The sequence below is a fragment of the Adiantum capillus-veneris genome, chromosome 5, assembly GCF_014529385.1.
Source record: "Adiantum capillus-veneris isolate H3 chromosome 5, ASM1452938v2, whole genome shotgun sequence".
Taxonomy (NCBI): Eukaryota; Viridiplantae; Streptophyta; class Polypodiopsida; order Polypodiales; family Pteridaceae; genus Adiantum; species Adiantum capillus-veneris.
The window spans coordinates 78,841,462-78,865,825 of NC_140935.1; the positions used below are offsets into that span (position 1 = coordinate 78,841,462).

At 43.6% G+C, this 24,364-nt stretch overlaps 1 protein-coding gene across 1 annotated transcript; it reads left to right on the forward strand.

Moving 5' to 3' along the window:
- Positions 1–1,472: 1,472 nt before the first annotated feature.
- Positions 1,473–22,566, forward strand: LOC147457573 (uncharacterized). Its single transcript, XM_086513620.1, has 3 exons — positions 1,473–1,795; positions 19,807–19,866; positions 21,930–22,566. Exons 1-3 carry the CDS (start codon positions 1,541–1,543, stop codon positions 22,074–22,076), a joined length of 462 nt encoding a protein of 153 aa, XP_086369746.1. The 5' UTR covers positions 1,473–1,540; the 3' UTR covers positions 22,077–22,566.
- Positions 22,567–24,364: the final 1,798 nt, after the last annotated feature.

Below are 24,364 nucleotides of genomic sequence, written 5' to 3' on the forward strand. Positions count from 1 at the left end.
TCTCCTTTTCCTTTCAACGACTTTGGATGGCACCTTCATGCATTGGCTTAACGAAGTTTTCTTTGATGTATTGCTGACTCTTTCACTCCTAATTGGTTGGGTCCTTTCTCTCCTCTTTGCCATGAGCTTGTAGAAATAAATCAATAAGAAATTAGGTGGAAATATTGAAAAGAAAAAAATTATATGCATGTAAATTATGAAAGCCGATTACACACAATGTAAATTTACACTTCCTGTTGAACCTATCACATTTTCAAGGAGATAAGACTATTCTTTGACAGAGAACTTCTTCTTGGGCATGGGTAGAGTGACCTACTTAGGGCTGGGAAATCGCTTTTGCGGTGTAATGTTTGTTGTGGAAGATTTGGGACTAATGAAGGGAGCTTTCCTCCTAAGTACTTTGCAAGCAAAAACTGGCATCATCTGTACTTTATTGCGACAACCAACTCTGCCACCATTTTTATGTAGCAGAAAAGATGTGCAAAGTAGTCCCTCTAATTGGGGATGTCTTTCCAACAAGCATACCTTACACTCAGAAGGTGCGATAACTGCCATGTAAAAACAAACACATTGATTGGAGTACTATTTTCCTGGTTGAAATAGATATATGCATCAATTAAACACTGTCGATAAGAGTAGGATATGAAGGCAGAAGATTTGTTATGTTTTGTGTGTGCTCTCACATGTATACTCGAATAGCAGGGGTACTGCGTTTCAAGTAAGATCAAATTTTGGAAGTGTTGGGCAAGGCCTAGTCGGAGACATGTTGCAAATACAAGTGTGTTGGGCTGGATTATAGCTTGAAGCGTGTCGTCACATGCTGGTTATGTTGTATGTAAATGCAAGTGTGCTAAAAATACAGATAGAAACATGTTAAGGCACAAGTTTGTGCCAGTAGAGATTGGGATTTACTTTAGCAACTATTGTAGATGGCAATGTATGATAAATATGTGTTGCAGAGAGTGGGTATGGCTTGAGAGAGGTCGAGAGCTTGGTTGTGTAGCAATTGGCAATGTATGACGTGTATAGGATTAAGATGGTGTAAGAGAGGTTGATGAGTTGGTATGGCTAGTTTTATAATCAGGTTTAGGGCGGTTGACAAGGCATGTGGGATAGATATTTACTTAGTGTTTTTAATTTTTGAAATCTATTGTGTCGTGTGTGTAGTATTGATACTAGTGTGCCTGCCCATGATAACTATTGAGTGCTGAGATCATTCATAGATATGGTTTTCTCTATATGGATGTTTCCCTCAATACTGAGATGTATTGTTTGTTATAATGACTAGGTGAGGTGTATGATCAAGGAAGATACTTTGCAGGTGAAAGTGGAGAGACGAAGCAACAATGATATGTGCACTTACGGGTTTGGGTAGAGTTATGGAAAGGGGAGACATATGTTTCAACAATGATGCCGCGTTGTAAAAGCAAACCATTAATCAAATTCTTTTTTCCTTGTTGTGACTTCTTTTCCTCTCTAAGTATAGTCCTCTTCAAAGCTCTTCCTCCGTTCAGGATCATTTCACGTGAGAAGGGCCCAAATGCAAAAGAGAGGTGTGCACTCTCTTCTTCAGCTAGCGGGAAGACTCGGAGGCAGGGCGCGTGTTGAAAATGCGCCAGCACGATCACTGAATGGGCGATGGGCGATGCTCCCTCCCGTTCCTGTTGTTCCTAAGAGCAATGGCTTACTTGTTTGCTTGGAGAAGCGCAAGCCACTGATTGCCATAGCCTGGCTGAAGCAGTGCTGCCCGCTAATCTCTCAAAATGATGCCGAAACTCTGTTCCGCACAGGCCAGGTACTGCAATGTCAATCAAGGCCTTTTTTTTTCTGTGCTTGCAGGGGTGTGAATTGTGTCCGACATCTCGTGCTTTTACTGAGTTGATGTTTACAAGCAAAGAGAAAGAAATATCATTAAAGAAATGTGATTCTCAGTTTGGGGAGTCGAGTGTGAGTGTGTTTCATAAGGTAAAACATGAGAAGATACTACCAAACCTAGAACAAACTTACTCTGGCAATTCCTATTCATGAAGAATAATGAACTTGACTTTGCTAAGACCGTTGTAGAATTTTGGCTTCTGCTCATGACTTGCAAGAATGTTCCTTGTCGTTTTTAGAGTGTAGAGAGAGAGATGGGAGGTGTTGAGAGGTAGAGGGAGAAGACCACACAACGATGGGGTCCATGACCAAAGGGGGTATTAAAAAGTGAGATGCGTGGAGTGCTATTTGTGAAGTGCTTTAAGGAAAGAAGAGCACGTTTTATTTTTCCCAATGTATTTTTTTGAGGCTAGGTATGCTTCGTGAGCTCTCTTGTTGTGTGTCGTGGCTATGCTCATCTTCTTTGCATGTCTGTATGTTTTAAGTTTATGGAAGCCAAGACATGTACAAGAAAGAATGGCTTCCAGTGCATGCTCCCATGCTTTCCAACATGCTAGAGAATTTGGAGGAGTATTACATTCTGATGCACTTGTGAGAAGCTTTGTTAGTGCTTCCCAAGGATTTATCCTACACACGACATGACACAAGGAAAATGACATAAAACAACATAAGGGATAGACATGCAAGTCACCTCCCGAGTCCCAGCCATAGAGCCTAGCCTGCTCACCTAGGAGCCTGGGAGCTTGCATGCTCACCCAGGAGCTTGGGAGGTAGTGCCTCACCTCAAGGATTGGTGTCCCATACCACCATCCCACACCCTAGCTTGGGTGTTTGGGCAAGCACTGTCAAGGGTCTATAGTCCAAGTGTGGGGATTACACGAGAGCTCACAAATGAGCCTAAGATTATATTTATTTGATTCCTCAACCACCCTTCTTAACCTCCTTTTCAACTAAGGTGTCCTCACATATAGGGTCCGTTCACACTCGTCGGACATTGTGTAGACGTCCATCATGATGTCTAGGGACATAACACTACCCCCCCTATTTTGAAAATTGTTGTGTTCAACAATTTCTTCGGCTATTAACCCGAGAATTGACTCTTCAACAACCTCAATGGTTCCCGAGTCGCAGCTGGATCGGGCCTATAATTCAGTTTTATGTTTCCGCTTGTCAAATTATTTGAGTAAGAGCTCCAACGAGACCGTTTTACCCTTCAGTGAAGGACCAAGTTAGGTTCAAGTGGAACTGATCGAGTAGTATCATCCAAGTTAGGAACTTTTCAAGTAGAATAGACTGCTTATTCGGCCTCAAACATTCCTTTAAACAGCTAAACGTGGAACACCGAATGAATGAAGGTAGATCCAACTTATTTTCTCCAAGTTTTCGAACGGTTCACAATACCGAGATGGGAACATAGGCTACTTATTTGTTCGAGAGTTTCAAAGTCTGTGGGTATTTTATCATGTATCTAGAAGCCCATTTTGAGCTCTTGGGGCTGCCTATGCTAGTTAGCATAAAAGGTTGCACTATCTTATGCAATCTTTATGCCTTTTTCGCATCAAATAACCTTCCTTGAGAAAATATCCAAAAACCGTCTCCACATTTTGCACCTTATCGAATATCTCTCTAAAATCTGGGTCTAGCATACTATTCTTGCATTATATGGAAATCTTGATGAGGCACTTCTATAGTAGCAGATATGTGTGGCTTGCGAGACAAAGCGTTTGCAATGACTTTCTTCTTTCCCCTCACGTAGACTATTGAAAAACGAAACTGAGACAAGATGTTCGTTTATCTCATCTGCTTCTTTGGCAACTTGGTTTGGGACAAGCACTCTAAACCTTGATGATCCGTGTACTACAAAATTTTCGTGAAGCAAAATAATGCTTCCAGTGGCTCAAAGTGTGTATGGCTGCTAAGAGTTCTTTCTTGTAAATTTGTGAAACTCTTTCTATTTTTGAAGTATCTGACTCTCATATCTACTACGTGGCCTTCTTGCATCAAGATCGCACCCAAACTGCTTCCACAAGCATCGCAGTAAGCCTCAAAAGATTTTTGTAAGTCTGGTAGAATTAAGACTAGCCCCTCACATTATGTACGTTTCGAAGTGTAGACTGATTGCGAACTACCTCAACTTTCATTGATGGCAAATGGAACTCACTCTTCTTTCTGTTGATCACCAATCTGTGTTCGTGTAGCGCTCTAAACACTCTTGTCACAAGTGAGATGATGTGGCGTGACCTACTGGGCCCCTAATGGTGTTAGTCGAAGATGAGGAACCGTAGAGCCAAGGGAGAGATATGAGAGAGAGAGAGAGAGAGAGAGAGAGAGAGAGAGAGAGAGAGAGAGAGAGAGAGAGAGAGAGAGAGAGAGAGAGAGAGAGAGAGAGAGCTGAACTAACCAACTGGGCAATGAATTAGTGATTTACAGTGGGGGACACTTCTTATATACTAGCTTTGGGGGCCTTCAATTGTTAAGAGTTCAGATTCCTATCCGGCAGTGGCTCCAACATCTCCCAAGAGCAGCTTAGGGTTGGAGAGATGATCTAGGTGTGGGGAGATTTCTACTCCGGCATAGGTGATCAACCAATTAAGATATCTACCCTCCCTACCTTTTCCTCGGATCGGCAATTGAATGGAGAGAACTGTGCCATTTGGAAAGCAACCATGATGGCGGTCTTCGACTCTTACAAGCTTGGAAGCTTTGTTCCAAGCAACTTTCAAAAGCCAAAGGACCCTCCAAGAGCGAAGCTATTTTACTTGTCAATGCTCGAATCCGGTCTTTCATTATCCTCAACAATACACCATCCGTCATCAGTCACATCCGATTGATGAAAGACGCGAAGTTGATTTGGAATTGGCTTTCTTCACTATACGATATAGTTTCTCCAATGAAGCGGATAGCCGTTGAGGTACAGTTGAGGACCTTGAATGTGAAGAACTCTTTTGTGTGGGATCGCATCAACAAGATGCAGGAGCTTCAACAAGAGAGACTTCATATGGGAAAGCTTATCAGCTCAAAATACATGGTCGTCCAGCTATTGGCCCAATTACCTCCTCGGTATACCAATTTCTATCGTTCCAATGGTGTTGGACTAGGAGGAGCGGTTTAATACGAGGAAGAAGTCGGACTCCGAAGCCTTGACTGGTTCTTTCAACAACAACAAGAAGCAGAAGGGTAAGAAGAAAAGCAACAACACCAAAGAAAAAAAGAGTGATGCTAAAAGGGAATCAGTTGAGGTGGAACAACATTGCAATCATTGTGGGGACAAGGGCTATTTTTGGCGGAAGTGTCCAAAGCGAGTTGGAGATGCTTCGACTTCTTCGGGCGGCAGTGGTGCAGTCACCCGCCTTTGTTCATTTGGAGATTCTACCCTTAGAGGACTCTCCAGGGACATCAAAGGTTGCATCCACTCTTGCTGTTGGAGATGATCGTGATTGGATTCTCGATAGTGGTGCCTCACGATACATGACACCTTCAAAGGATCTTTTGTCCAACATGCGGCAACACTGTGCGGGTTGGCTCCGTTCTTCAATGGCTTGACACATCAGCAGTTTGTGACATGCATCGCTCCCAAATATCGGAAAATGAGAGACATTGTGTTAGGTGCAGCGGAATGATTGTTTGCGCTTTGCTCAAGATGAGTGCTCCGAACTGTGCTCAAGGTTCCTTTTGTTCTTATGGAAGGTAGAGCCTTCCGTTCTTAATGAGAGAATGCTATGATCACAAACAAGGTGAATGGACACTGTGCGTGCAAGTGTATGAGACTGAGAGATACGACACCAGAGACGACGTAAAACCCTCCTCCGAAGGCCCCACTCTCATCGGCGAGAGTGGTCTACTTATTGATTGCACAAAGTGGTACAATGACGATGCATGGAAACTGATGCAACTTGGGACTATGCCAATGACGACGACGGGGATGACGACGACGACTTAAGGGTTGAAATCTGCGGTCTTCTATGTGCTGTCCAAGAACGCTAGGGCTGAAATCTGGGACTGTTTTCGGTGGCTGAAAAATGACTGTTTTGGCTGCGTTTTTGAGGACTGAAAATGGGGATACTCTGCATGAGGCTAGGGCTGAATCTGTTGCTGTCCAAGAAGGCTGAAAACGCTGACCATCTGCTGCATGTGAGGCTGAAAATGGAAACGCTGATCTGCTCCTGGAAACGCTAGTAAAAACGCTAGGCCAATTGGGAAGTGCAAGCGATGACTGCAATGGAAAAACGTCAGGATCAGGTGGGAGGCGCTAGCGATATGTAAAAACGCTAGGGCTGAGTGTAGGCGAGGATGGGAAGACCAAAAACGCCAAGCTTGGGGAGGTACTGCGGGTTCTTGCTGAGAAGATGCCTGTTGAGTGGGGAGCTCCTACTGCCTCTTCTGCCAGAAAGTGCTAACTTGGGTTTGCTTATATATTTTCTTAGCAAAATTGCCCTACCACTTTTGTTGGGAAATCACTTAAATTAATAAGTGAAAAATGCCAAAGATAGGTAAAATAGGCTAAATGCACTGGAAATTCTCCTAATGGAATCTGATGGGAATACTGATGATCATGTTGTGTGCAACTAGAGGATATGCATCTATACTAAGTGACTGGGCATGCACGGTCTACGAATCGACTCACAAAAGTGCCAGATCACTTCTAATCTAGACTGATTGGACTGACTGAACCCTGATCGTGCTGTAGCTTGTCCACAGACACATAGGGTTGGATGTGTCACGTGACATCCCCTCCTTTTCAAAGTGAGGTACTGGTACCGAACTGTATGGCGTCGAGGGAGATCGCCAATAGCATCCGTAATCTTGGAAGGGACTCTTCGCCGGCCCACTCCGAGATGTGGGTCGTGCGGTAGGGACTCTTGGAAGGGACTCTTCGCCGGCCCACTCCGAGATGTGGGTCGTGCGGTATTTGAACTTCATAAAGGTCTGCAACGCTTGCTTCTTTGGGCCGCACCGAAAGCGACAAAGTCTTTTGTGGCTCCTTCGATGCTTCAACTTCGTCTAGAGTCATGCTGCTTTCTTCTTCAAGAATCTCCATGGCTGAAAATTCCTGAAACCATTTCCAACACAAAACCATGAACATACCCATTCCATGTAAAGTGAAGGAAAAAAATATTGTCTTCGCTAAAGACTGTGCATGCAATGTAGATGAACCTAGAGACGGAGTGACAACCCGTTCATCAAACACATACAAACAATGAGATCGAATCTTTCTCGTATGATCTAGAGCAATCAATTGTGGCAAAACACAATGGAAATGCCCATGCTTGGTGCTCATACTTTCATGTGCTTGTTCTACCACTGTGTCGTGCCAAGGAAGAGACATGGAATGTGACTTCCTTACATGCATACTTTTCAGCTTTTCATGAAAAATCCGCATACATTCGTGCTCATCCATGAGAGAACGTGCTCAACATACAATATGTCATGCCTAATAAAAGGGATCACATAAAGATGCTGACTAAAATACAGGAAACGATCACGAATGAAACACTCGAACAATGCGTGCGTATCAATCATGCGAACACATAATACTTCCTGTGAGGGTTCTTTGGACCTAGGCTCGAGAGCCAAGATCGGTTCTTCCTGAATGATCGAATCGTCCTGTGGGGGTTCTTTGGACCTCGACTCGAAAGCCAAGATCGGTCCTTCGTGATTGATCGAATCTACAATGATGTTAGCTTCATCGAGACAGTATCCACTAACACATCATCCATGTGAACAATCACATTTTCTTCATGCTTGTGAGAAATCACATCTTGATTATGCAATTCATCATGCTTATCATTGTCATTCAAATCATCATGCTTCTCATAATCATGCAAATTCTGTGTGTCATGCTGTGGAGAAAAAGAGACTGAGAGAGTCTCCTTTCCCCGAATCTCTTGCATCTGTGCCTGAACTTGAGAAAAGAGTCGCAAGAATTCTTTCATGTGTTGGTCGCTCTTTTCTTTGATGGCTTTGTTCTCGCGATCAAATTTTGCTTGTCTTGCTTTGTTCTCGCGATCAAATTTGGCTTCACTTTCTTTTTCTTCCAAGTCGTACTGACGTTGTATGGCTGCCATTCCTTCTTTGTATTCACGATCTATGGCTGCCCTTCGTTCTTTGTAGGCCTTTCTTTCTGCTTCTCTTTCTTCGCGTTCTAACTGTCTTTCCTTAAACAACTGCTTCAACTCCTCCATAGGTGTTAGTGCAATCCTTGACGTAAATGGGGAAGGGTCGGAAAAACCTCCCGGTGGGGAAAATTCTTCTTCGCCTCTCTCATGCTCATCACCTCCAAGCGAAGTATCCATTCCGCTTCGAGTGATGACCATTTTGCAATCGTGGGTTCTTGTGGGTTCTTAAGTCCATGAGAAACTTGGATTCTTGCGGGTCTTGAGTTCTTGAGGGTTCTTGAGTTCTTGAGGTTTTCTTTCGCTTGCAAACCGCGTTTGAGAAGGATCTTCTCTTCGCCCGAGTTCTACTCTTTTCCGCAGGCGCACCCTTGGCAGCCTTGCGCTCACACCAAGGTTGCTTTTTCCCACCTCACGTCGATTGGCCGGCTGCTAAGTGTACGGTCCGCCCTCAATGAGTGAAAAGAGACACAAGGGGAGGCTGGACAAGCCCTTCTTTCTTGGGATTCCTGTCACTCTTCAAAAAACACGATTAGGAATCCACACGCCCAAGCGAACTTGGGTTCGTGCGACCGCAACAAGCAAAAAAAATTCTTGTGATTCTTGTGGTTCTTTCCTTAAGTGATACAGAACACTGCCAAAGCTCTGATACCAATGTTAGGTGCAGCGGAATGATTGTTTGCGCTTTGCTCAAGATGAGTGCTCCGAACTGTGCTCAAGGTTCCTTTTGTTCTTATGGAAGGTAGAGCCTTCCGTTCTTAATGAGAGAATGCTATGATCACAAACAAAGTGAATGGACACTGTGCGTGCAAGTGTATGAGACTGAGAGATAGAGAGAAGAGAGATACGACACCAGAGACGTTGTAAAACCCTCCTCCGAAGGCCCCACTCTCGTTGGCGAGAGTGGTCTACTTATTGATTGCACAAAGTGGTACAATGACGATGCATGGAAACTGATGCAACTTGGGACTATGCCAATGAAGACGACGAGGATGACGACGACGACTTAAGGGCTGAAATCTGCGGTCTTCTATGTGCTGTCCAAGAACGCTAGGGCTGAAATCTGGGACTGTTTTCGGTGGCTGAAAATGACTGTTTTGGCTGCGTTTTTGAGGGCTGAAAATGGGGATACTCTGCATGAGGCTAGGGCTGAATCTGCTGCTGTCCAAGAAGGCTGAAAACGCTGACCATCTGCTGCATGTGAGGCTGAAAATGGAAACGCTGATCTGCTCCTGGAAACGCTAGTAAAAACGCTAGGCCAATTGGGAAGTGCAGGCGAGACTGCAATTGACAGACGTTAGGATCAGGTGGGAGGTGCTAGCGATAATGTAAAAACGCTAGGGTTGAGTGTAGGCGAGGATGGGAAGACCAAAAACGCCAAGCTTGGGGGGGTACTGCGGGTTCTTGTTGAGAAGATGCCTGTTGAGCGGGGAGCTCCTATTGCCTCTTCTGCCAGAAAGTGCTAACTTGGGTTTGCTTATATATTTTCTTAGCAAAATTGCCCTACCTACTTTTGTTGGGAAGTCACTTAAATTAATAAGTGAAAAATGCCAAAGATAGGTAAAATAGGCTAAATGCACTGGAAAATTCCCCTGATGGAATCTGATGGATTCTGATGGGAATACTGATGATCATGCTGTGTGCAACCAGAGGATATGCATCTATACTAAGTGATTGGGCATGCACGGTCTACGAATAGACTCACAAAAGTGCCAGATCACTTCTAATCTAGACTGACTGGACTGATTGAACCCTGATCATGCTGTAGCTTGTCCACGGACACACAGGTTGGATATGTCACGTGACACATTGGGTTTTCTACCAAAGTAAGCCTCAAACGTGGTTCCTTGGAACTGAAGAGGTTGGAGATCCGTTTTATGTTATGAAGTGTAGTCACAACTGCCTTCGCCTGTAACAGACTTGGACACTCCAAGTCAAGAATCAACCGCGACAGCACGAAATAACCACTTCAAAACAATTCACAGATCACAATAGATTTGCACTGGCCTGGCGGAGTTCCGTGCCTAGAGATATTGGCCCCAAAGACTGGCGCCCCTTTCGGTATTTCTTTTTGTATTAATCAATCATCAAAGTACAAGAGAGCGGTTAGGGTTTCACTCTCAGACTCTGCGTCCAGATGTCCTGAGAAGTGAGGCCCTCACCACTAATTTAAAGGTTACAAGGGATGCCCAAAAGCAGAGCCCCAAAAGCTTCAAATCAAAAGCAATTGCTCTCTCTCTCTCACAGAGAGTCAAAACATGAAAGCAAAAGCATTCTCTCTCTCTTTCTCATTTAAGTAGAGAAAAAGCGAAATTTGCGTCGCTCATCATTTTCCAAAAAAAAAAAAAAATAAATAAAAAAAATTCAGCCTCCGCGATTTCCGGAAATTAGGGTTTCTGGCAGAAATTAGGGTTTGCAGGAATTTTAGGGTTTCTGGCAGAAATTAGGGTTTCTGCTGTCCGCCACGTCATCACTTTGTGACATCGCCCATAAAGACTTTGGCAGATATCGATGCTCAAGCATAGTCCGCGCCATCTCAGATTCTCAACCATTGTCCTATTCTTCCATGCCATTTTGAACCGTAAGAGCCGTTTGAACCTCCAATGTTTTTAGAGGATACTCTAAGGGTAGAATCTCCAAATGAACAAAGGCAGGTGACTACACTGCCGTCGCCGTACAAGTCAAAGGATCGAAGCATGTCTAGCTTGCTTTGGACACTTTCGCCAATTATGGCCCTTTTCCCCACAATGATTGCAATGTGGATCCGCCTTCAAGGCATCTGTTTCAACATCACTCTTTGGATTGTTGTTGCTTTTTTCCTTACTCTTGTTGTTGTGGGAAGAACCGGCCAAGGCTCTAGAGCTTGGCTTCTTCCCCATATTGAACTGCTCCTCCTGGTCCAACACCATTGGAACAATCTCATCCCAAGGAATAGTATTTAGCCGGCGATTGGTAATCAACGAAGAATAGAAATTGGTATATTGACGAGGTAATTGGGCCAAAAGCTGGATGGCCATATCCTCTGAATTGATAAGCTTTTCCATATGAAGGATCTCTAGTTGAAGCTCTTGCATCTTGTTGATGTGATCCCTCATGGATGAGTGCTTTGTACCCATGGTCCTCAACTCATAGTTACAGGGGGACGGAGGGGACGGGGCCTAGGGACGCCTAACGACCGTAACCGGGCCGGGGACGGAGGGGGACGGCAGGGAACGACCGGAAATTGGGGGCTATAAAAGCACCTTGGGCCTCATCTTCTCTCGAGTTCAATGAAGGGCCAAGGCTCTCCTCTCTACCGTCTAGTTCTACTATCTAGACTCTAGTATCTACGCCATCTACGGTGTACCTACGGGTGCTCAAGGCTCAAGCTCTACCCTTGAGTCTCTCTACCCACTCTCTACGCCGTCTACGGTCTACCTACGGACGGGGATCGGATGATAGAGACACTTGAGAAGCTTGTGCCTGACCCTGTTCAGTATGCGGAGATTCATGGCTTGTGTGAGTCAAGGTGGAATGGATGCTACTCTCCACTTCATGCGGCAGCTTATGTGCTTGACCCTGCGTTTCAAGGAAGGCGTCAAGATATCGACAAGGAGATGAGCAAAGGATGGCGGCTTGCATTGAAGCGCCTTGAGCCTAGCAGTGACACTAGGCGCAAGATTAGAGACGGGCTACTCAACTACATGCAAAAGAAGGGCTCCTGTGGATGTGTAGATGCACAGTTGATCGCAACAAGATTGGCTCAGTTTTGTGGTGGGAGGACTATGGAGGAGATGGCCCACATTTGCAGCGCTTGGCTGTTCGTGTCCTTAGCCAAGCATGTACCACTAGTTGCTTGGAGCAACTATGGAGTGTGTACAACCACATTGCCTCTAAGAAGAGGAATCGCCTTAGGGTCGAGAGGGCCAATGATTTGGTGTTTGTGAGTGCTAACTTGCGCATGCTTGACAAGAGCGTCACACACAAGGCAGATCCCTTCACTGAGTGGGAGATGGCACAAGAGAATCCATCTATGGCCGAGACACCTTTGGAGGAGCTAGAGGAGGACTTCAAGCCTCAATGCGAGCCTTGCGAGGCCTCATATGTCGTTGACGACCTCGACTACGACGACAATATGGAGATTCAATAGGCGAGCACTTCTTGAGTTTGACGATCATTGATCACTCTCGAGTCTAGAGTCTACTCCTCTAGAGTCTACCTGCTACCTAGCCCTTTGTACTTCTTGTTATCCTTGAGGCTTGTCCTAAGTCCTTTTTGAGCCCTTGTGGCATGCACTTTTCATTTTGTATCCATCGATGTTTTATTAGCACATTTGCGCCTATATGACTCTTGCTTTTTGGTCTATTTAGTGTAAATTTGTGGTCAAAGTGACACTCTATGTGTGTAGGTCAAAAACTGCCAAAAAAACTTTTTTTTTTTGCCGTTTCAACCCTCGTCCCCGTTTCCTGACTTTTGTCGTCCCGTCCTCGTCCCCGACCCCGACCCACCGTCCCATGTAACTATGCAGGCTCAACTGCACCTCTAAGGCTATTTGCTTCGTCCGAGAGACTCGATCACATAGTGAAGAATTCCGATCCCAAATCAACTTTGCGCCCTTCATCAATCGGATGTGACTGATGACAGATGTACTATTGAGGACAATGAAAGATCGGATTCGAGCATTGACACGCTCCCATAAGTTTGCTCTCGAAGGATTCTTTGGCTTTTGAAAGTTGCTCGAAACAAGGCCTCCAAACTTGTAAGAGTTGAAGACCGCCATTGTGGTTGCTTTCCAAATGGCATAGTTGTTGCCATTCGATTGCTGATCTGAGGGAAAAGTAGGGAGGGTAGGTATCTTAATTGGTTGATCACCTACTCTGGAGTAGAACTGGAACCAAGCTCTCCACTCCTCGTTGACGGGTGGTTCACCACCGCGGGTTTGTACCTCAAGTTGTACTTTTTCATAACGGACTGAGTTCATGTCAGAATCATCACTCTTCTCCATCATGTGAGAGTACTTAGGCATGTGATGAGTCTGGGTCGAGGTAGAGGAAGGAAATTCTTCAATATGCCCATTACGGCCAAAATCTGCCCCAAATGACTGAAAAATGCAGGAAAAACAGCAAACTATCTCTTTTCGTCCACGAAAAATCACCACCAAAAACTTGCACAGATCACCAATCCGATTCGAGAGCACGTCGTGGCTTGGATACCATGTCAAAGGTGCAGCGGAAAAGGGTGAATCAAGTGAGGATCTCGTCTGCAACCGCGAGCACACCTCCTCTCAAGACTGGGTGGCCAATGGATCTCTGATCTATCGTGACGAACTCCTATCGCGTACCGCCCACCGAACGGGCGCGGGTAGCAATTTGCAAGTGCAAACTTGCAGGTAGGGGAAGGGGAGCGCTAGACAGGGGGAGAGAGTCGATGGCACAACGTGAGAGAGAATAACGCTGATGACTGAAACTGCTAGAGAGAGGAGAAGAAAACACCACAACATCTAGAGAGAGAAAACGATAGAGAGATGTAGCTTAAACGTCGGAAGATCTGCTCACTAATCACAACATACCATTAAGTAGAAGGGAGGAAGTTTGCATATATAGGAAAATAAAAATTTGCCCTACTTGGCCAGAAAACCCCACGATCCCAAAAATGGCCAATAAATGCTACTAATTGTGAAAACTCTCTGAAAAAGTGACTTGCAACACACATTTAGTAGCACAAGTGGAGAACAATGGAGACTTTGGACCCCAAGAAAGAGTAGGAACAGGGGTCTCGCCTCATGTCAGCCTATCGGGTGGGCAACACCGTGGAGTGATTGCCGAGAAAAGATACGTCTACCTCAAATACGGCCGGACAGAGCCACAAAATAGCCCTCAGTTCCTTGTCTCCTCCTAAGAGATACTAGAGCCACCATCGGACAGGAATTTGAACTCTTACATCCCCTCTTAGCTCCCAAATGGGAAACAAGTCCAGGGGAGCTAACATGAGAGAATAATGTCGCATGTAGAAGGGGTTTGGTGAAGATATCAGTAGGGTTATGTGACGCCGGGATATAATGTCGAATAGAGCCAGCCTTGGTCATCTCACGAACAAAATGGTACTGTATCTCTATATGCTTATTTCGGGCATGAAACATTGGGTTCCTCGCAATGGCTATACAACTCTTGTTGTCAGAGTACATCGAGGTCGTTTGTTGGGGAAATCCAATCTCCCAAAGTAGCCTCCATAACCACACCCACTCACATGTAGCACTGCAAACAACCTTGTACTCTGCCATTGTGGTAGATAAGGCAATTGTAGGCTGTTTCTTATTGCTCCATGAAGCTGCCCTTGAGCCAAAAGAAAAGGTATAACCTATCGCCGACCGTCATTTATATGAATCTCCACCCCAATCTGAATCAATCCATCCTCGTAGAATGGTCTTGGAGTCTGTACCTCCGACTGCATTGTCACAAAATGATGACGTGGCATGACCACCTTGACAAGGATCATATATAAAGTTATTCCCAACTTATGGGGGGTTTCGTCTGATGGACCCAAAGGACACAAAGACAATAAAAATAAAGATTGCGAAGGATGTTGACGTGACAGGCAGTATGGACCTCCACAATCTGCATGCTGACTGTTGACGTGGCAGCACTGTACGGACAGCCTGCAAATAGCGTTGACTGCTAACGTGGCACTTGTACGGATTTTTCGCGATCTGCGTGCAGCTTTTGGCGCCATGGGACCAGATGCTTTTGAGACTGAAGATTTTCATGTGATTGCTTTTGGCCATCCCTTGTAAGAATAAAAGAGCCCTTGGGGCCTTACTCTACAGAGCATTTGGACGTAGAGTGTGAGTGCAAAAGTCTATTCAGTCCGTTTTCTTCTATCGACACGTGGTGCCTGTCTTGTGACAGTGGTATCAGAGCATTAGGCGTGGGCTTTTCTGAAAGCGTACCGGTCTTACGAAAGAGCAGACAGAGCGAATCGGCGCTTCCGAAGGCTACTGGATTTTTATTTGAAGAATCTTCGTGCTCCGACCTGGGAGTTATTAGCCACTCCCACCCTTACTTCATCGCGCATCGGGGGGCGCTCCCGTCTTCACCGCTCTGTCTTACAGGGGCATAAGCCATAAAGAACCCAAGACATGGCATTCATGGATTCAACAATATATTTGTAGTTCCTTCTCAACGAGCTTTGTGACATTCTTTCGCGGCATCCTTAGTAGAATCATCCGATGCTGTAAAGTTTTCAACAATTTTTGAATTACATGTTACCCCCTCAGATGCCCCAGGTGGTACCTCCTCCTCCGGCACCAAAAAGTATGAGAGCTTCCAACCGGCAACCTTCCCAGCCGTCTGTTTGGATTGGGGGAGTCTTCAGAAATATGGTGCAACCATCTGACCCTGATCCAGTACAACCGCCTTTGCCACCGTCGTTGCCCCCACCACCACCTCCACGAATTTACAATGGTTGGAGCCCATATGGATACCCTTATTATCCGTACCCGGGATACGCGCCTAACAACCCAAAGATTCCAAGGATGGCAGCACGACAGTCAAATTTTTCACTTTTTCTAGGGTGAAAGATCAGAAGAAAGCAATGCAGTTCCTACAGCAATTCGACAACATCTATGCTTTAGGGACTATACAGAAGAATTCTAGATTTCTCGAGCAGCAGGATTTCTTAAAGATAATGTATGGGGTGGTGGAGTTCAATCGCGACACAACCGCATGCTCCAAGGACCTAGCAAGCTTTCAAGACAGTATTTGCACGCAATTCTATGACTTCTATGTTTGAAGTTCGGATCTTGGTAGAATGGGGCAATTTCAAAATGCTTGCCACAGAGACCATGGACAACTTTAACCAAAGGTTTCTCAACGTATACCTTCCGGTATCCTTCTTTAGGTTCGTTCCCTTGGAGGCCCAATGCGAGCGATACACCATTGGACTACCATCACCATTGTAGGAATATTGTCTCTCCAAGCAAGTCTCCACCATGCAAGAGCTTATGGACCATGCCGCGGTCGGCTACAAACTGATGAACGCAAAGCTAAAGTTTACCACAGAAGAACCTCTGGCCACTAACCACAACTCTCGGCAACAACGAACAAATTCTCAAGTCTCGTGAAAGTCAACCGCTAAGGCCTCGTGTGTGACGCCTCAACAACGAGACACCTTACTACAAGAAAGCAGATGTTTTGGATGCTTTAAACAGGACATAACTATGTTGGTTGTCCCCAACGCACTGACAGACACGCGGAGTTGAGGCCCGCGCAGACAGTCGAACACCCAAGACCATCTCCAACCAAATGAGCTAAACCGGCCATTGGATTAGTTCTTGACATCTATGTCATATGCCTTGAAAGTACAAATGAATTGTGTGGAGCATACAGCAAAGTCAACGGATTGAAAGCCCTAATTTTCTTTGACCTAGGAGCTACCGAAGACTTCATCCATCACGAATTCTTGAGCAGATGCACTTTGATTATGATACAGAGGGTGGAGAAATTGAAGCTGAGCATGATATGACTCTCTAGGTTCGGAACCGAACCATCACCGTGATGCAGAAGGGCAAGCCAATTGTCCTCAAAGTTCGGTTGTCTGAACAAAACCCTAAATGAACTCTCTAGTTGTTTTATACTTAGATACTTTTGAACACTGTTTGAGAAAATATTGTTTGAAGCGGATATGCAGACTTCACATTTTGAAGAGTTACGACCAATTGATATTGTGCTAATTCTTGTCATCTTTTGTGGTGCGTATGCCCTATCAATTACCTCATTTTTGTGCTAATTTTTCCGATTTAATGCTTCTTTCAATGCTAGGCTTCATTATGATTGAGTTTGCCCTTGATCTTTGGAGTCATGACAGAAACTCAGTACGTTGAACTTTGTGTTGATGTATGCTCATGTGTGTGTGCGTGTGGTGTGTGTTGTGTTGGGGAGCATATGTTAGTACTTAGTTCTACACCAAGGTTGGATCAAAACGTACTTACGGATCGGTTCCATACCGTATGGACGTTCTGTACGGATCCATACCGTACGGAACGATCCGTACGCCTCTTTTTTTTTTTTTTTTTTGGGTGGGTTTTTTTTTTGTGTGGGAAGTCCGTATGGTGCTGATTTAAAATAAAAATCCAAGTCTCTTGCAATAGTTATACAGTATGTGGTTGTCTTGTAAAACGTGTCTTTGAATGTCTCTATAACTTGTTGACTTCTCTCTTGTTTTTTATTGGAAATGTCCTAGACAATTTAGTACTTTGCGGTTTTTTTAACAAGAGTACGTATTTTTACGTACATAAATTTTTTTCTTGTACGGAACAACGTACAATACGTACATATACGCCATGTACAGTATGTTTGGTACCTCCTTGTTCTACACCCACTATTGGGCATTGACGATGTTAGTGGGGATGTCGTGGTATTTAGTCAATACTATTGATGGAGCTGATGGTTATATTGTCTTGTGGGTGACTACCATGGGTCTATACCTTGCACTTTCCTTCAAGGGCGAATCTGGGCTTATCCTGGATTCATCTAGGTATATATTGTTTGAAATGGATACTATCTGTTTTAAACCCGTCTTTGTGCCGATTTGAATTGTCTGACTCTGATTTTAATATTGGTTTCAATAATTGGTGATTTTTACTCCCAGGTGGAGTAGTGAGAAATGATGTTTGAGAATGCTTGTTCATACTCATGGCCCGGACCCTTGTGGTTATTTGCGGGGGGAGTATTGAATGACTAGAAAGTGTTGCTTTTACTCATGGCCTGGACCTTGATGGTTATTTGCGGGGGGAGTATTAAGAAGTCTGAGGAGTGGTTACTCTTAGCACCTCCAAATGATGCAGAGGCTACGGTATGGGGTGCGTTTGGTTGTAAAAGGTCTCTATATCTAATGGCCCGATCCTTTTTAGGTTATTTGTGGAAGGAGTGATGAGGGAATTGTTGAACAGCTCATGGCCTGGACCAAGATGGTTATTTGCGGGGGGAGTGTTCATCTGCGGCGTTATGTTTCTATGTCTTGTAACATGCATATGTGAGCATTTGTATTGCATTGTGATGTGCCACCCAACGGAATATTCCTTATTGGATGAGATACTTCTGGGAAGTCAACGACCTAGGATATCAAGAGTTCCGATTTGGAATTAGACTTCTTATTGGATGAGATTCTTTTGGGAAGCCAACGACCCGGGAAATTAAGAGCTCCAATTTGGAATGAAAAAACTGATTGTCCCTCGGAAAGACCCTCGGAAATTGTTGAGCTAACTTGAGTTATTTTGCAGATATGCTATAATCGCGGATGATTACTTTCTTTCAAGAAGGGGGGATGTCACAAACTACTGATGTGTCAAGTCACTGAAGAACGGAGCCAACCTTCGTATCCCAGCCGAGGGGCCTAAACCGTAAGTGAAGCAGCAGAAGCAGCATAAGAAGTTTTACCAACTTGTAAAGTCTTGCCGAGAGGCCTACTTTTAAAGAGAAGCTAACTTATGGGACCCCGTCCGATGGGGCCCAAGTAACCCAAAGACATTAAAATAAAGTAGAACCAACACTCAATACACAGAGATTTGCGTAGCAATTGAGGACGTGGAAGCAATACGGACGCTCCGCAAATTGGGCGGCACATGTTGACGTGGTAGCTTGTGTGGATTTCCGCGATTTACGTTGTTGACGTGGTAGTTGTACGGATTTCCGCAAAACGCGTTGCCCGTTTTTGGGCGCCAACTTTTGAGCAAGTTGCTTTTGAGATTCAAGCTTTTCATGTAAACTGGTTTTCAAGACCAAGGGCCTTTAAATAAGTGCAGAGGGCTCAATCTCTGGCACTCTTCTGGGTGAAGGTGCAGAGCGCGAGTACCGGCATTGTATTGAGTTCAGTTGTTATTAAAGTGCTAAAAGTCTATTCAGTCTGTTCTTTTCTATGGGCACGGGGTGCCCGTCCTGTGACAAATAATGCGGTTGTGTCTCCCTTTAGTTGTTCTCTCTCTCCCCCCCCCCCCCCCCCCCCCCCCCCCAAAAAAAAAAAAAAGCAGCCCTAGCAACTGGCTGAGTCACGTGGAGCAAGAGAGCTTCGAACTTAAGTTTGGTTGCTCCAAGAAACGATAGGGATGTGTTTTTCCCTCAGCATTGTCGTGCCATTTTCGGCACACTGACAAATCCAGTTTAGATGTATTTTGGGCTATTGCTCGATTTATGATTTATGCGGGGGTTCAATAATGACATTATTTTTACTAAAATGTCTACCAAATGAAGCTTTACATGAGGTTCGTGTCAAAACATGAAGCTAATTCAATGCATAAAATGTTGAGATTTGTGTGGTGGATGAACAACGCTGTTTCTTCATCACACTTTTCTTACTTGGTAATCTTCAATCTATTCAATTCATGTTTCAGTGTGAGCCTAGATTCTCGCTATAGCATGCTATGCAATGTGGTAAAATTATTTATGGTTGATTACATAAAACATTTTTGAATCTAGGATAAGATTTATGTAAAGTTCAAGTACATATATGTATGCTATTTTGCACTATATGTAGTTTTAGTATTCCAACCTTCATAAAAACGTGGTTCTTCTTTTTGTCTTTTGTGTTTGACCTTTACCATCATTTTTCATTTAGTGTTTTCTTATTCTCTTCTTTGTCATTGTCTAGTTGAGTTCTGTTTTGTTCAGTTTCATGAAGAAATTGAATTTGTTAAGCTTAAAAGAAGTATAAGTTTAACTTTTTAGTGTCGTTTATTTTTTCACACCTTCCAAATCGATGTGTGACCATGTGTTTGGTATGATTTTTTGAGAAGTTGACTATGTAAATAGCATATAAAATGATGACATAGAGTAAGGTCTAATTGCAGGTGAAAATTCATTTGGGAGCCTCTGAAGCAAGCGACCCTGAAAAATTTCAACTTAAGAAAGTGAGTGCTTTCGCTACCTTACTCCATAGCTCATATTATGGAGCTGTTTTATTTTTCTTTATTCTCTTAATGCGGTCTCTCAGCATTGATTTTTATCAAGATAGCTGTTCAGTAGTTGTGCTGTAGTCAGGTTTAAAGGTCTATAATGCTGTGATCTGAACTTTTATGTTTGGATGATAACACTTGATGAATCATGTGGAACGGTCTTTCACAAAATCGACTTTTTTGGGTGAGAGAATGGATTGCATTCTTGCTGGGATGTCTTTTGTTTAATCAGTATAATGCATGATCAATCTGGTGGTGTGATATTGCCGTGTCAATGGCGGAAGTGAGTTTGTGAGTTGTACTATGATTGATAGATTAAAAAAGGGCTCAGTGCAAGCTGGGTATGGATCGAAACTTCAGTCCTATATACTATGAAGTGAGTTTGTGAGTTGTACTATGATTGATAGATTAAAAAAGGGCTCAGTGCAAGCTGAGTATGGATCGAAACTACAGTCCTATATATATGTAGTGTGGTTTAAGGACACTTTTCTTCAAAAATCAACGAAGGTATTGGGATTCGGTTTAAATTGAGGTGGGACCCTATTTGGAAAACTACAAATTTTGGCTCAGTATTGTAATCTAAAGGACCCATTATGTTTCGTATTTCCATGAAATACCCTAGTATAGACTGATAAAAAAGAAGCGTGCGGTATGTAACCTTCTGTTTTACACATCAGCGGATGGATCTTATCTAGAGGGAAGTCCACCATTTACTACTGCTTTAAGGCAAAAGGGATTCCAGTTTCCATTCTCACCATGTATTAACTTTGGTGAAAAATTGCCTTGAAAAAGAGAAGCTTAGGTAAATAGTTATACTTCCATGTTAAAGTGAGAGAAGAAATTTTTCCAAGTTATTAGTGGAGATATGAAAAGATTTCAATTCTGGAAGCATTGAGTTTATTCCTCAATATTTATTATTCTGAATTGTGATTGTATGTGGCCTTGCCGCCTTTGGTCCCTCTCTACTCTGGTAATTGATTTTTCCAAGATGCCCCCCCCCCCCCCACCCCCCAACAATGGCATTATGCCCTTTTCAAGTTGTAGAACCCATCAATGATGTGACTTATTGGTTGAGTTTGCCATTGTCTTGCAAAATCCACAAAACCTTCATGTGCGTTTCTACGTTAGTATGTGGGAACCAGAAGATGCTTGAACTGAAAGAAACTGAACAATATAGACGAGACAGAGTGGGGTGGCATTCCCCAGGAAAAATGTATTGGCCCCTAACGTAGGCACCCCTTGCAGTGCTTCTTTCTATTGATCTTCTGGAGAGGGATAATAGTGGGAGTTGTCCACCTACAGGAGGACCACGCAACAAGTACCTTTCTTCAGAGAGCTTTTTTCCCCATCCTCATTTTATGTACACTATGCTACACCCCCACCATAGTACCTATGGAGCTAGGTAGATTATGCACATCAAGCTTGGAGTACAGGAGCGTTTTACCCCATCCTCATTGATGTACACTATCTTACACCCCCACCATGGTACTCTAGATTATGCGCATTAAGCTTGGAGTACCTGATGCAGATACTTTGCATTCTGAGCCCCTACAGATAGAGCTCCATCTCTCAGCTACTGAATTGTAACATCTAGTCCGTTACGCTGACCAGGTTCAATTCTAGCTTTCGTTCTAGTTTTGTCATTCAGTGTTTCCTTTTTTTTGGATGACAAATGAGCTTTCACATTCGTACATTGATATGTCTCATAGGCAGAACCACGGTGCGCCCTGCAGCACCCTCTACCCCTTTTTTGCTGTACAGTCTGACCAAGATCTTGACAGTAGCTTATATCAGATGATAAAAATTCTTGTCACTTCAGCTGGAATGTTTGTTATCTAGTTGTGTCAGCATGTGCTTATTTAAATATTTTGCCTGGTTGCTCTGCAGTCGTATATGGGTTTTCTACAGCGAAGGTGTTTTGCAATCAAGACATGTTGCCTATGTTAATCATTGAAATTTGGATCTTTTAATGATGTACTAGAAAGGAGATGGTTTTCACACTTCTGTACACTATGCAGATAACTAGGAGGAAGGTTCTTGCAGAAGGAACGATTCTCTGTTTGCCAACTCGCTCTCTGCAGTTGGTGAATGAAAGCCGTGCAGCAACGAGACTAAACACCATATCTGAGGTTGGTGAAACTATTTCAGAAAAGGACGAGGACTGAAGCATTGATGTTTGCTCAGTCAAAGTGCTGAATGCCCTAAAAAAGTGGGGGTGAGTTGATTCACGAGGGTACCACGGTAGGTGGTAGCAGTTAAGTATGTTTGATGTCTTGGTTGATGACAAGCTTAGTTTAGTGTATCCAAAGGGTGCTAAAGAAACAACATTTGCTTTACTGGATTCTACAAGCCCCAAAAATCGGATTTTACTAGACCTCTATCTCAGAGATTCATTCTGGGTGACTATACCTAAGAGGTTGTAGAGCAAGCTGAAGTAGGGCATCTGCTTGCACTCTTTTAAAAGTGTCACGATTTTAGTGTACTTCCACTCCGTGGTACGGTGATGATATAAGCATTGAATCAAAAGCAGAGCTCAGAGTGAAATAGGTGGCTCTCTTCATCATGTTAGCAAATAAGTAAATGAATCAGAAGGGGATGAGAGTTTTGTAATTTCGGTGTCTTATAATTTCAGCTTAGATTGGCTGGCTGGCTTCATTGTGTTGGCATTTTACAGTAAATAAGCAAAACTAGGAGGGGAAGACAAGAAAGAATAAAAGTCCAATGCCTTACAAAGTGACTGTTGTTACATTCTCATCAAATGTTTGTCTTCACAATTCAAGAGCTCCATTTTTTTTTTCAACATTTTTCAAACATATAAATGCTTTTTTTGTGGTCCAATGTCAGTGTATGTTGTTGGAGGGCTATCCCTCGTGAGAGCCTGATGAGCACCCCCTGCCCCCCTGCGCGCGGCCCTCCGGGGGGGGGGGGGGGGAAAGGGAAGAAAGAACATGTGGTGCGTTAAACCCATGACTACTTCAATGCATGGCTGTTGTGAAGCTCTGAAGCTTCTTGTCCTAATTGCCAGGTTTCTTTTGGCCTATGATCATCGTTGGACTTGCTGAACATAGAACTACTCACTAGGCCCAAGATCTATGACATCTAGATATTAAGGTTGTCATCAAGAAACAAGCACTCCTTGTGCCCATTTCATCGGCATGTAGTTTTAGTTTTTGATTTGATAATCTCATGTGTAATGGTGTGCTCGTCATTATGAACGCCTCTTTACTCTATCCACCCTAACCCTAACATCAATAACTCTTGACATGGTAACAAAGTACGACTATCTAGCATAGATGTGACTTGTTTGATAGGCTCTCTAACAAACGTCGATGCCACCAGTGCCTTGCAGTGATGTTTTGCTTCATCTTCATAGATCCTTTTTAATAGCAATCCCCATATCCTCTTCCCTCAAAACACCAAGTTTTTATGCATACCTCAACTAGTTAACTCCTCTCAAGCGTAAATTAGAGGCGACTATTTTTCATTTTGCTCTCAAGTCCACTTACACTAACATTGTTCCATTGAGGCTGTTTGGGAAATTTTTGCGGTGGTTGAGAGTAGGGGGGACTTATTTAGGGAGCTTTGGAGGTGGTTCTGAGAAGTTTTTAGGTTATATTATGGTGCATTTGGGGAGTTTTAGGGGGATGTTTCGGAGAGTTGTGTAAGGGTCCATTTGGGGCAGTTTTTGATATTGCTAAAAACCTAACAATAAGGGTGGTCCTCTAACTTCTCTCTTACACTATTGCTCTATGTCTTGTCCCCTTGCCCTTCTCTCTCTCTCTCTCTCTCTCTCTCTCTCTCTCTCTCTCTCTCTCTCTCTCTCTCTCTCTCTCTCTCTATACCTGGCCACCTTTCTTCTCTAAGTGTCATACATCCCTTAATACAGTTTGCTCGTGCGTACACACAAATAGACACAATCAATGGTCTTTCTTGCCCTGATGTGTCCTCTGGTTGTCAACTCTCACCATTGCTTTCAACTACTAATCAACCATCATTTTGAAAGGTTGTTGCCTTGTTTTTGTTTTGTAAATTCTAATTAACCATTAATTTTATTGATCTACTTACATGCCATGTGACTTTCATTGCAATACATAATATAAATGGGTTTTCATTTCTAATGCAGGATCACTTACACATAGTATGTGTTGATTCCACTAACCGCAAATCAATGTAATGATTATTCACCATATAATTTAAACATGTAAAATTGAAGGACACCTTCCATGGAATTTTGTCGTAACGTTCCCACACAACTTGCAAACATTCTTTATTCCTCAAAATTGTCTCCTTAACTAAAGCTTGATTTTTTTTTCATTTTAGGAGCTTTCTAGTACAATAGGCTGGAGTTGTAAGCACGGTTTTGGATCCTATTGCAAGTTTAATCTAGCTAGTGCAAAAAATGGGAGCCTTGTATTATGTTTAACTTTAGATCTTTAAAAAAATAAAATGGGAA